Source organism: Colias philodice, chromosome 1 (genome assembly GCF_061535455.1).
Source record: "Colias philodice isolate Cphi_HAF_F1 chromosome 1, ilColPhil1 Martin Lab GWU primary, whole genome shotgun sequence".
Classification (NCBI taxonomy): domain Eukaryota; kingdom Metazoa; phylum Arthropoda; class Insecta; order Lepidoptera; family Pieridae; genus Colias; species Colias philodice.
The window spans coordinates 3,327,041-3,340,284 of NC_143086.1; the positions used below are offsets into that span (position 1 = coordinate 3,327,041).

At 34.2% G+C, this 13,244-nt stretch overlaps 1 protein-coding gene across 3 annotated transcripts in view; it reads right to left on the minus strand.

Annotated features, from left to right (window-relative positions):
• Positions 1-13,244, minus strand: part of LOC149491057 (uncharacterized) — a 90,604-nt gene that overhangs the window by 31,358 nt on the left and 46,002 nt on the right. For 2 of the 3 annotated variants that reach the window (XR_016315680.1, XM_089695818.1), the window contains exon 2: positions 8,807-8,941. The exons of the other annotated variant lie outside the window; for it this stretch is intronic. Coding sequence is in view for 1 of the 2 variants with exons in the window: in XM_089695818.1 (XP_089551944.1) it covers positions 8,807-8,941 (135 nt within the window). In the remaining variant the exon portion in view is untranslated. The remainder of the gene's footprint in view (positions 1-8,806; positions 8,942-13,244) is intronic. 3 annotated transcript variants of the gene reach the window in all.

The window sequence follows — 13,244 nt, forward strand, 5'->3', positions numbered from 1 at the left end:
GTATTAATTCAGAAAACATCTTCACAGGGCTATAATAAGGTTATTTTTAATAAAGACGTCGCATGCAAAGGCTCGGGGCTGAGGTGATCTAATTAAAGCCACAACTGTATAGAGGCAGTCTGAAAGCATCATTATTCAACAAGTAATTTTATCAAACGATACGTAAACATATTCTATAACTTAAGTGTTTCGCAATACATATTACATTGTAAATGTTCGTACAGAAATATAACATTTGATTGTCAGTAAGATATTTGATTCGTAGCTTTAATTGATATGTTTTTTGATACGTAGTTATCTTTATATAATTACTATATTAATTATATCTTCGCAGTTTTTTCGAACTTTTAAATAACTTCAGTAATTCTGCGAATTCGTATCCAAACATCAAACGTAATTTATTCAGACATATTCGAGCACTTAAAGTAGCGCAAGAAATAATATTATTTTGTTCGATGTAAAATTCTGAATAACTTTTCGTTTAAATTGCATATATCTCCTCGACCTAAAATTTACTATAACGGAATAAAATTTAATCAAAGCTTTCTATCACAATGATATCAACTGTGAAATCGCAGTTTTATCCTTATAAATGGATATTTCAATAAATTTTATTTATTTCTATTTCCCAACATCCATCACCATTTAGTGAAACCGGATCAGACGACCTATTCACGGACGCGCCGTCGGAAAACTTTGTTAAACTTGAGTCAATGTTTCAACTAACGCCGTAGTTCGAAACGCACGTGAAACAATATTCAAATGTATTGATTAGCGTACAAATACATTATTATAGTTCGATTGTGATAACTGAACCCCTTCTTACAAACATAATTAGATACTGATTAATTAAAACAGTCTTTCGCCGTTTTCTCTTTCAAGATATTTAGCTGGAAGAAAGAAATATCAGTTTCGTTCAGTTTCAGCATTGATTAATAAATACTGGTGTAAGAGATAGGATTTTTTCTATTTATATTAATTACCTTTCGTCAGCGAACACTTATTGGAATAGCTTTCTCTTTGTTAACTTCTAATAGAACGCTTTGCAATAGATAAGATGGATGTAAAAGCTAGGCGTATTTGTATCCGTCTTCACGTAAAAAGCATTTGAAATTAAAATCAGCGCAACAGCCGAATATTAGTATTCCTAACATATTTCGGGCATGGAGATATTATTCAAAATATATCTAAAATAGCACAAATATCAATATTATCGGCTTAAAATAGAATCATATACCTATGGTACTCTCGACTCTCCAACATCAAATACATGTACTCGTATTGCATAGTGGGTATTTGTTGCTATCAGTTGATTGTTGATTATTTCGAAGTATGCTTCGACAGTTTAAAATAAAACAAAACAGGCATTAACATCCACACATCTAGCATACAGTGTAGTGTGTGCCCGTAACATAAGTAGGTAGCCCTTTGAAACGGGCGCGGATTAAATTTTTGGTGTCGTTTTTCGAATCCGTGCATTGGAAATATTGTAATGAAAACCTGTCAGACACGTTAGAAAAATGTGCGGCCATGTAAGGAAAATATTTGTTGGATGGGTGTTTATTTCAGCGTAAAATGTTTGCTGTTTAGTGGTGAGGTCGAGCTTAGAGCGCATAGCGTGGAAACCGCATTCGTTCTGTCAGTAAATCGGCCGGAATCGGAAAGGATCATTTCAGTGGATTCGCTTGTTTAACTCGTTTGCTTCCTCTTTGTTTGATTTTGCTTATAGCGCTTTCGGAACATTATGTTTGTTGTTGATGTTAGATCGATTAACATTTTGTACTGTTTATAATTAAGAATGTATAGTGAGTTATTAATGTTTTCTTAATAGTAATTCTAATTTAAATTAGTAGAAATCATAAAACCAAAATCGCTCATAAATTTAAAAATTAAAAAACGAAATGTACAAGAATTGTGAGGTTACAATTCATGCAATTGATCACAAAGGTCACGTCAACTGAATTTTCACAAATAAAATCGAACTTTGAGTGTCGAATTAGTCGTCCAACATTCACGAATGCAAACACAATGCCCACAGATTGTCAAAGAAAAATTTTCCCAGCACGTTTCAGTATAAACCGATGGCGCATAAGAAAAGAGCTTGCAAACAAAGTTAGACGCGCAAGACGTCGGCCCGCGACGCTATTAGAGACCTTCCTCTCGGCTGACCGAAACCTTTTTTTAGTGGAGATATCTTGCATAAGATACCAAACGTTCTCAGGGAGAGAACTGTGGGTCATGTCGAATTCTAACCGACTAAAACCCCTTAACCGAATGTACCGAGAGACCGCTACCTCGTTATCTACCTCGTTCCCCGCCTAAGCTCACCGACGTACACTTACAACTATACTACGTCTTCATACTATTACCAAATGCTTTAATTAGTGGTATCCGGAATTACCGAACATAACTACATATATGAAATACCGCTAAGGAGCTACTACATTTATTCAATTTTTTCTCAATGACTTATGTTAAAGCGTACGCGGTCGGTTTAACCATTAACATTGTGTAAACTAATATAATAAAGAGGAAAAACTGTCGTATGGTCAACCCGGGACAAGCGGCCATTTAATTATATTTTAATTACATCCTTTATACAAATTGTAATGAGCAAAACACAAAGAGAGCCGGGAGTGGAAATAAATCGCTTATCTTGTTCCAAGTAATGAAATACAACCGCAATATTCATCGAAGTCATGTGCAATCAACATGCCCGTTTTTACATGAGAAAATCAATTTCTCTCTTTCGGCACAGACATTATCTATTATCTTTTCAAGACAAAAAACTGAGTAGTCGTAACTGATATCTAAACTTCAAACTGCAAAACTTATAAATAATGAATTAGTGCGCGTTTATTATAATCGTCGTACTAGGTACCCGAAAACTATACATTTCCATATTGCAATACTATAACGTTCAATACAATATAGCGATAAATTTTCTAACAAACCTAATACACCATAAATGAATGCATGGAAAATACGGATCATTAGTCGATCGTTAAAGTTATCGACGCTTGCCGCAACTTGTTACGGCAGCCCTTTGTGGCTGTTCATTTCGGTGCATGAATATTGTTTCGGCATAGAGGAGATAAGCTCCGTGTACTTGCTTCTATTTATTAATAGATAGAATATATTGTAAGGGAATATAAACCGAAACGGTAAATGTGATAATTTTTAATTACGCAAAGTTAAGGCCGATTATAACTGTCGTCTAAATTTCAGTAAATGTAATCGTTTTTGACTAGATCTTAATTTCTTAAGTTTTTTGACTAGATAATCAAATCATTAATTTAAATATGAAAAGTTTCCTTATTTCTAAACAAACAGTGTTAAAAATAGATATACGAATATGTTAATCCAAAGTACACATCTATTTCTTTATTTATTAAAATGATTATATTTTTGAGAAAAATCGCCAATGCCAATGTTCTAACACGCGATTTTCCAAAATATAAGCAATGAAAATAACAAAGTACAGGAACATTTTAATGGCCGTTTCGTTTTCTTTATAATTTAGTTGCAAACCCCATTTTCAATGCAAGTTATAAAAGTATTGAAATAAATATTAATCGTCTACGCCGTGGGATCTCTTCCTTATGTCAGTTAACAAGTAATGAATGACTTAGTTTCCATTTGATGTATAATTTAGTTATAAACGGAACGAACTTTGCGGTGAAAGATAAAAAAAAACTCTCTCTACTTTTTGTAATGTTTTGTTGCATAATGTTATGCTTTTAATTTATCTTTACCATTGGTTTATATTAAACTTCTTCCGACGGCTAAAATTCAAACACGTTTTCGAGACATTACATTACAATACATTATTTCTCGCGTTTGCTTGATTTTATTATTAAGAGTTTATTTTGATTACAAGGCTACAGAATTGATATTATTCAAAAAACTATTATAAGAATGTATTTTAGGTAAGAATTATTCACATTTCATTGGAAGAAATTAACCATTCAATTAATATAATCTATAATAAATCCTCCTATAAAAAGGCTGGTTAAACCAATTTATTAAAAGGTCCTTCACGTTTTTAGTTTATGATTTAGATTTGTCTCTGTTAAGATTGTTGAAGATTAAGATAATAACAAAACAGTCTCAGACGAATCCGGGACGAGCAACTAGTACCTATTCAATATTATCTCAAAAAATTGCAACCAAAATCGCAACAAATAACACTAAACAATACTACCAGGTTGCCTGGTAGAGATTGCTGTTCAGCAATAAGGCCGCCTTTTGTACAAATGATGCCTTTGTAATTTTGTTCTTTTTTTTCTGCTTTGTCCATTCATGTTTGTACAATGAAGTATTATAAATAAATAAATAAATAAATAAACAATGTTTTATCTTTACGCTAGGTGAAACGGGACGAATAAATAATAAAGTTTATTTTATCAACTAGAATTCATTATTCACTCTCAAAGTTTTCTAATAACGTAGGTGTAAACTGGAAACGCATTTCCCCGATATTCCTTGAACCAATTAAGCGTAAGCCATTCTGATAAAGCTTTTACTCATAAGCCTCTTTACAGTATACGTTAAAATCAATTATTTAGATGCAATTCAATTAGTTCCTTAAGGCTTAAAGCATTAAGGCTTATACATGCGCTAATAACCTTGACCATACTTGACGGATCTCAAACCTCTCCCGCTGCACCTTCTTTTTTCCTCGCATTTTGTATTTAAAAAGATACTAATCAGTGAAACAAAATATCCTCGTCATGGACTGTTGTGTAACTGATAATTTATTAAACATAAAATTTTCAGAGCTCTAAGTCAGCAGGTTACGAAGTTTATAGAGTATTTGCGGAAAAATCGATGACCACGGCACATTTTTTTTCTAGAAATCTATTAACTTTGGAAAAAAGTCCTCGCGAGCAATTAAAGATCAAAGACCATCCTATTTTATATATTTTTTTCGGTATTGTGCTTTATGTTGTACCAGACTTTATAGAGGTTGAACATAGTCGAAATTGCCGGGTAACGCCTTACTATAACAGTTGCACTCAAAATGAACTCTAAATAACATGTAAAGACTCGGTCACTAAATTTACTTATATTTACCGTTTATTTTAATTACCATACTGCAGAAATTTGTTTCAAAAAGTAATTAAATTTGATATGAGGTAAGATTATTTCGAAGTATTCGTTTAAACATTTCATTTTAGGAAAATGATAGAATTTCTAATTAATTTATTATGTTTAAGCATATGATTACTGATTATATATATTACTGATTACTGATTATGATTACTGATTTAAATAAAAAAATACGCTATGGTTGCACCACTATAACTCAAAAACGGCTATATAAACGAAATACTATAGGATTTTCTACTCTTGAATTAAGATAACAGTTAAAAACGGAAAAACTAATAAGAAAAGCTAACCAGGCGGAGCCGGAGCGATCGGCTAGTATATTATTAAAAGTCTGGTTTATTACTGATTTGAATGATTATTATTTAGAAGAATTTATCACTACTAATAACTGTTAGAACATTGAAAAACTTATAAGAAAAGTTTACCCGGCCGACGGCCGCGGCGGAGCAAACAGCTTTAGTGTACTATTATAAAATTAAATCGGTTTAATTACCTATACCGCTTATAACGCAAGCACGGAAAGAGTTAGTATATTTTTGTTTTGTTAAATAGGGCCCATTTTTCAATCCATGGTTAAAACTTATCCGCCCAATAAAGTATTACACGATAATATTAAATTGTCACCCGTAAACCTGTCAAAGACGGAAGAATACATTTTTGAAATGATAGTTTAATACGTTATTCGACGAATAAGTATTAACCAAGGATTGAAAAATCAGCCCTTAGTATAATAACTGTTAAAGTATTGAATAACTAACAAGGTATAGTGCAAGTCCACACTGCGAGCCTAGCGCGGTTGCGACGGCGGGCGCGAAATATCAAACGTATGAAACGCGCCTTTGCGTCCACATTGAAATGACTATGGCGGAAGCCTAGTGCGACGGTAATGAGCGAGCCAGCGCGCGTAGTTTTCAAACTCTCCTATCCGCGCGTTCTGGCCACACTACGGGCCTAGGGATGGCGATCTGAGATCGATTAATCGAAGAATCGATTTTTCGAGCAGAAAATATCGATTTTTTAAATCGATATGAAGTACTGTGTCGATTCACTGAATCGATATATCACCCTTGAAAATCGACATTCGATTTTTTCTGTTTTGGTATAAACCATACAATTATTTGCATTTAGTTGAATGTGCCTGAATTATAAGAGTGCTGCCGGTTAAAGAGTTAACTACTCATAAACTCGCGAGATGGCTGTATGTTTAGTATCCTTTACTCGCCTCTCTTTAATAAAAAAGTTACGTTAGTAGTCTTTGACTTTATGTATCTATAATCTGTGACGATTGATATTGCAATTTGCATTATTCATTTGTTGTTGTCGTTTATTGAATACTGTTATTAGCATAATATAAGTATTTTCATGATTGATAATTGATTTTCATCAGATTTTCATGTAGTGTTTGTTGCGAAATAATAACTAATTGAGAGTAGGTAAGGTAAGTAAATAAGTAAAGCGCTTCTTATTTTTCACTTTGACGCTATTATTTTCAGTTTGTTCTGTTATTGTTTGATATCCTTATAGTTTGATACGGTAATAAAAATAATTGTTATTTTTGAATTCCCTGATTTTATTGATAAGATTTCGTTAATTGCAATATTAATCTTGTTTTTAGTAAAATTGATACAAATTTACATTGTAAATGCAAACTTGAAAAAGAGATCGATTTTTTAAGAATCGATTTTGTAGGCCTCGATTTTTTCGTGAATCGATTCATTAGACTACGATTCGAATCGATTTAAAAATCGATCTTTTTCGTAAAGAATCGCCATCCCTATACGGGCCTAGTCAGCAAGCGACCCAATGCGCGGACGGCGGGGGTATCAAACCAGTTCGGTCTTGTCGCTCGACTTCTTATATTATATCCTTTATTGTTTTTCGTAAAATAGCGGTAATTATACTTAATTGTTGAAGTGAAACTTCTTTATTTATAAGTGCGATTCAATCTAAAACACTTATATACACCACAGTAATTTTGTAGGGTATAATCTCAATTCTTCATATAAGATTCACCCGTTATTCCTCTGTTTTATTTATTTCGTGTACAACTTCTATAATGATCTTATCTCAAAATCGGACTGTCCAGTAAAAATAGCAAGTCGTCCAAAGTTTGCAACACCCGAAAAACGTCGAACCGCTACTTGAGCTCGCGCGTCGGTGTGGCCACCGCGAGCGCCCGCTCGTCGCGCCCGCCTAGGCCGCTGCCACCGCGCATTCAGTGTGGACGCACACATACATTTACTCGGACTTAGCTATTAAAACAAAGTCGGTTTAATTACACCGCTTATACATATATCAAGAACGGATCAATTAAATACAATGTTTTTTGAACTGTCGAAATTGTCTACTCTTGAATAAAACGGAAAAACTAACGAGAAAAGTTTAACAAAGCGGAGCCAGAGCGATCGGCTAGTATGTATTATATAAAACCGTTTAATTACAACGCTTATATCTCAAGAACGGCTAAACCGATTTGAATGATTTTTGATTTTTGATTATAGTATTCGTGTATGTTTGAATTATGATAATAACTTTTAAATATTGAAAAACGAATAAGAAAAGTTTACTTGGATGAAGCCGGAGCGGTCGGCTGGTATATTAATTATGAAATAAAGTCGGGTTAATTATACCGCTCATATTCCAAGAACGGCCGAACGGATTTTAATGATTTTTGGTTTGTTCGATTTGTCTAGGTTTCAATTGAGATAATAACTGTTAAACGATACCAACTAACAAGAAAAGTCTATCCAAGCGAAGTTCGACCGATCGGTTAGTATATTAATTACAAAATAAAGTCAGATTATTTACACTGCTTCTTAAAAATTCGATTTAGGCATAATTATTTAATCCAAGATTAATATCGTAAACATTATTGACAAAAAATTACCGTAGACGTCGCGTAATTTAAAAATGGTCCGCAAAATTAAAAATATATAGGTCCAACGAAAACCAAAGGGTGTACCGACGGACTACAGAAAGGAATACGATTATAAAAACATATAATTAACTAAATCATCATTTTTAGTGAGTATTGGTTTGTTTTTTAATTTATTAAGCTTAACTACTATTATAAATATTATAAATTAACGTATAAAACTAATAAATATAATACATAAACAATATATGTCATAAAATAAAACCTTTTATTAATTGATAAATTAAAGAAGTACTAAATTTAAGTATGAAGTGAACTTTCCGACGGGAGATTTACGACTTTGTAAGTAAGTTAACGTATCAAATTATTTAATTTTGCAAATAACTAATAATAATTGTTTCGCATATAAAACAATTAATAAAATAATCAATATATGACACTTTTAAATATAAATTTTAAACGCCCAGAATTATTCAAAATCGCAGGCTGCAGCTAAACAATAGCATATAAACATCGCTAATAAGTAGCATCATTAATTAGAAATAACAATTACTTTTCCGTTAACAAGACGCAACGAAATTAAACACATCCTGTCTTAAATACAATAAATCTTAATCAAACAAATAAAATAGTTGTAATAACAAATTAAAATCTTTAGAATAGGTATTTTAAATTTAAATATATATTTATAAATACAATATACATATATAAAAAAAATACATATTATACAAATGAAGTAGAATTTTAGAAAAAAAAACGCTTAAAAAATCGTTAAAATGCGATACATTCGCACAATCAAGGCAAAAAATTGTCACATACCTGAAATTCTGGGGGTGGTTCGATCGCCGTGACGACAACTTTGCCGGGACCCTTCTTCACGGTGTTGAAAAAGTCCGAAGCTTCCGTGGACTCGCACAGCGACAGCGACCGCTCGTCGAAGTCGCTCTCCTGCAACTGTTGATAAGAAGCTTGACAAGGCGGGTGGCACTGAGCGGTACAGCGCGTGTAGCCACGAGCGCGAGGCTGCATGTCTGCGTATACGGGAGCACGCGCACCGTGCATTCGGCTGCACTCGCCGGCGGCTGACGGAAGAGTGCCTTACAACAATACGGCTCCGGCAACGGCCATACGCGATACAGATTCATCATTTTACCTAGCACCGGTTTTCAATGCTCAGATCACGGCCCGGCCGACACACCCCCTTAGGGTCGATTTAAAAACTCTCCGAACAAAGGACGGCTAGTTTCACGGTAAGGGTGGGATTTTAATGCAAATTAACACCCGGGCGGGGCTTATCTCGAATGGAGAGAGGTGTCCTTCGTTTTTTCTATTAGCGTCGTAAACAAATTAAATTGACTTGCATTTACACCGGCTCTTGTAGGACCTACTCGGCGTTTCATTGCTGTTTAGAGCCGTTTCATGTTTATACTTTACGGGCCGCTTAAATGTGTCCGAGTGCGCTTAACACGTGCAAATAACGCTTAACACTAATAAATAAGCAATGCATTAGCGGAATTAATAACAGCAACAACGCGTGCCGAATCACTTAATTATATCAATGTTTTGACAATATTACGGAGTCGATTGTTCGGTTGAGCAACTTTATTTATGAACAGGCTGATGAGCATTGTTATAAAAACCAATAGTTGCACATCGAAGCGCTGACCGCTTCTTTTTGAGAAAATAAGAGCCATAATCGAGTGTACGACTTGTAATAAATTATATTGAATTAATTAAATTCGTAGATCTCGCATTTTCGCAGAATGCATTCGAGGAGATGCGTTCATTATTATATTTATAATTGAAATGCTTCAGCGCTTGACGTTTATATTTTTCGCACAGTGTATGAATGTCTAACTTTTTTAAAACTGCGAGGCCAATCAAGCGCCTGCTATGTAGTAGAAATTTGAAACTTTGTTTGTTCTGTTTGGATGCAAGTTGTAAATAAATTTGCATAGACCAGCAAGGCCAGCAATAAATACAAAGTTTGAATATAATTTTTCATAGGCTCGTTTCTGATCCAAATTAGTGAGTGAGTTGCCAGTTTTACAATAAAACTTTGATATGCTGGTAGCTTTTTAAAAAGTGTTGTTTCAACTTACAAATTAATTATCAGCCAAACAATGAAACAGTAGTTTTCGTAAAATTGTTAAATAAATTACGTAAAAATGCAAGAAAAACTTTTATTTTTCCACGTTACAAGTATTTCTGCATACAACGAAAAAAGGCAAAAGAATATTTATTGTAAAAAAAACATATTTTATATCCAGCTAGTCTTCACGCGTAGCTCGTAACTAATTCGTAGCAAAATAAGCTGTAGCCGATTGGACAACGCCGTCGTGTCGTAGCTCGCATGCTACGACACCGTAGGGCGGCGGCAAAGAACCGCCCGCATAGAATTTCAGTGACGTATAAGTTATTTAACCCAAATGCCCATCCATCTCAACCCCGCTCATAAGCCGGGTGTAAATTATTGAAGTGTTCCATAATTAAATTTAAACGCCACAGACTATATTTTAATTTATCCGTTAATTAAACGGTATACCGTACGGAGTGACATATCACGATAATGACGGTATGGAAATGATCCTTCTATGTTCTCCCCGAGAGAGACGCATTTGTATGGTGCTAGAATTTCATACCGGGAGGTGCCGTGAAATCCGGCCTAGCTAGAATAGGACTAGCTGTTAATAACGTTTCAATCGGAACGTTGTGTTTATGTTTCAGGTATGGTAAAGCTCGTGGTGAAATGCAATACATATTCCGATTTTCTTATATTAATCTTTTGTTTAATGAAACCCAATTTTTAATAATTATTTGCCGTTGATCATTAACAACATTATTGCTTTCGTGAATACCTATTTTATTAACTTTGATCGATATTTAATTTTACAAACGAGATAGTTTCGTTAAATATACTTTACAAGTAGTAAATGATTAATATTTAAGCTTTCTATATTTAGGTAGTCACAGCGATGGCATAGTAAAAAATTATCATTAAGCCAAAAGAAAATCCATCCACAGAAATCAAGAAACAAATTCGCGAGTTCTGTTCGCCATTTTTCAATCCGGCAATAATCCACTTACAAAAATGAGTATTGGAAAACCAAATCGCGTCAAAAACGCAATAAATCCGTCACATTTCATGCGAGCGGAGCCGCGGGCACCCTCCGCGCTAATATGACATCATATGGCTGACGAACTCGATGGGAAATCTAGTTACAGATAAACTCGACCGGCGACGGGTCATGAATAATAACGTTTTACATATAACATTAATCGCGACCACGCACAAGTGAACGTTAAAAACGTTAATAACGTCGAACGGGCGTCGCGAGCCGCATGATGGGCGCTAAATGAAATGAAGTTTGCTTTAAATGAAGTTTGCGAGACGAAAGAGCGCGCAAATTGTGTGTGCTGCCCTTGTGTTGCCCTTAAAATCAATTACTTTTCTGTCACAATGTGACGCAACGTTCTCATTTGGTTACTGTATGTATTTTTTGAGAGCATCACGATGAACCACTTATTATTGAACTTATCATCATGTCTAGAAGTTGTTGTTTCTCGATCCAATACAAATATCAACATATTATTACATTCACGTTCTTTCTATATTACAAGTTTTGCAAAGGCAATGCGAAAGGGAGAAAAATCTAGGCAGAACATATTAAAAGAAAATCTTAAGAAAATTTCAAGAAATTAAAAGTTTTAGAACAGCAAAGTAAAACCTAATCATTGAATCGTTGCATGCGGTGGCTGGTGTTTCCACGGTTTCTATACTAATGCAATAAAGGTATGAAGTTAGAGACGGTGAAGCCCATACTCCAAACTTGAACCAAGGAATTGTGCGCTTTCGCTCTCTCGAACGTAATGAAATAATGTTGAAAACTAGGAATCTAGGCAGTCTTGTTCCCGATATATACTTACCTGGAACTTTTCTTCCGAGAAACAATTATATCAAATAATAAAAGTGCAAATAAAGGATAAAGTATAAACACAGTGATGATGAAGAATTTAGCGGAATCGATAAATTCAATAAACTCGATAAGGTAAATAAATTCAATTGTCAAATTCTGACTAGCACTAATAAATCAAATAATACCGAAGCGCAGTTCTATTGTAGCTGTAATTTGTACCTATTAATTCAATTTAGAACTAATATTCGTCAATTTGAAGGATGCATTCCACATAGAGAGATCATAGATTAGTATCCGCTCTTCAAATAATAATTTCGAATTGCCCATTCAAAGTTTCAAAGCATACCACAATATGCATCAAGGAATCGTATTGATTATTATCGAAGTAACCTTAAGTCCCGATCGATTCAAACATCTCGAAACATTACAAGAAGCAACTAACTGGAGTAGTGAAGTATTTAGAACCAATTAATAGGATTTCATTTAATGAACCTCTCAGCTGTAGTCAGACGTCTAATTGTTCCTTGAGCGATGCCCCAATGTCTCTTTTCTATGGAAAATTTCTGTTTTATGTCGATATTGAATACTCTCTGCAGAGACCATAATCGTCTTAAACGTGCAATGTAATTTCAAATCGTATATTTATATCGATGGACTCGCATACGTTTAACTTAGAGCAATTCATACAAGCTCTACCGAATTGCGGATAAATTATCTCCAATAACCCATTGTTTTCGAAAAACAATTTTACATGCGTTCGCTTTAATATTTGATGAACTATATTATTTACGTTGTCGTACAAAGGGTTAATCATATTCAAAGACATACCGATGGAAGGATGGCATTCAATATCCACGAATCATCGGTGAACCGATTCCTTTGTGATCTCATTTGAACTCATATCGATATACGAATTTAACAAGACGTCATAATTGGTCGTAATATTCGATGTCCCAGGAAAGCAATTTCACCTTTCATGTGAAGTATGCACTTCTGTATTTATTTACTAGGAACGCGACGCCGCTAAAGCAACGAAACGAAATCAAAAATGTGCACGTCACAAACGGAACTCAAATCTGGTATCTTCACCGTCACAATATATTCAAACACAAACCTCGGAAACCGGAGGCACCAAAATATTGGACTGCGCTGTCGCCTGGCAAAATTAAAAATTCTTTCGTGGGACAAAGCAAAACTTTTCAAACCAACGATATACATAGAAAAAATGACGTTTGCTAAGTGCTTCTGAAAGTCTCTTTACAATTTTTACATCGGCTTATTGACAAAATGAAGAGGAATGCACTCACAAATTATTCAATGTTAAACACGGTGAAAACATT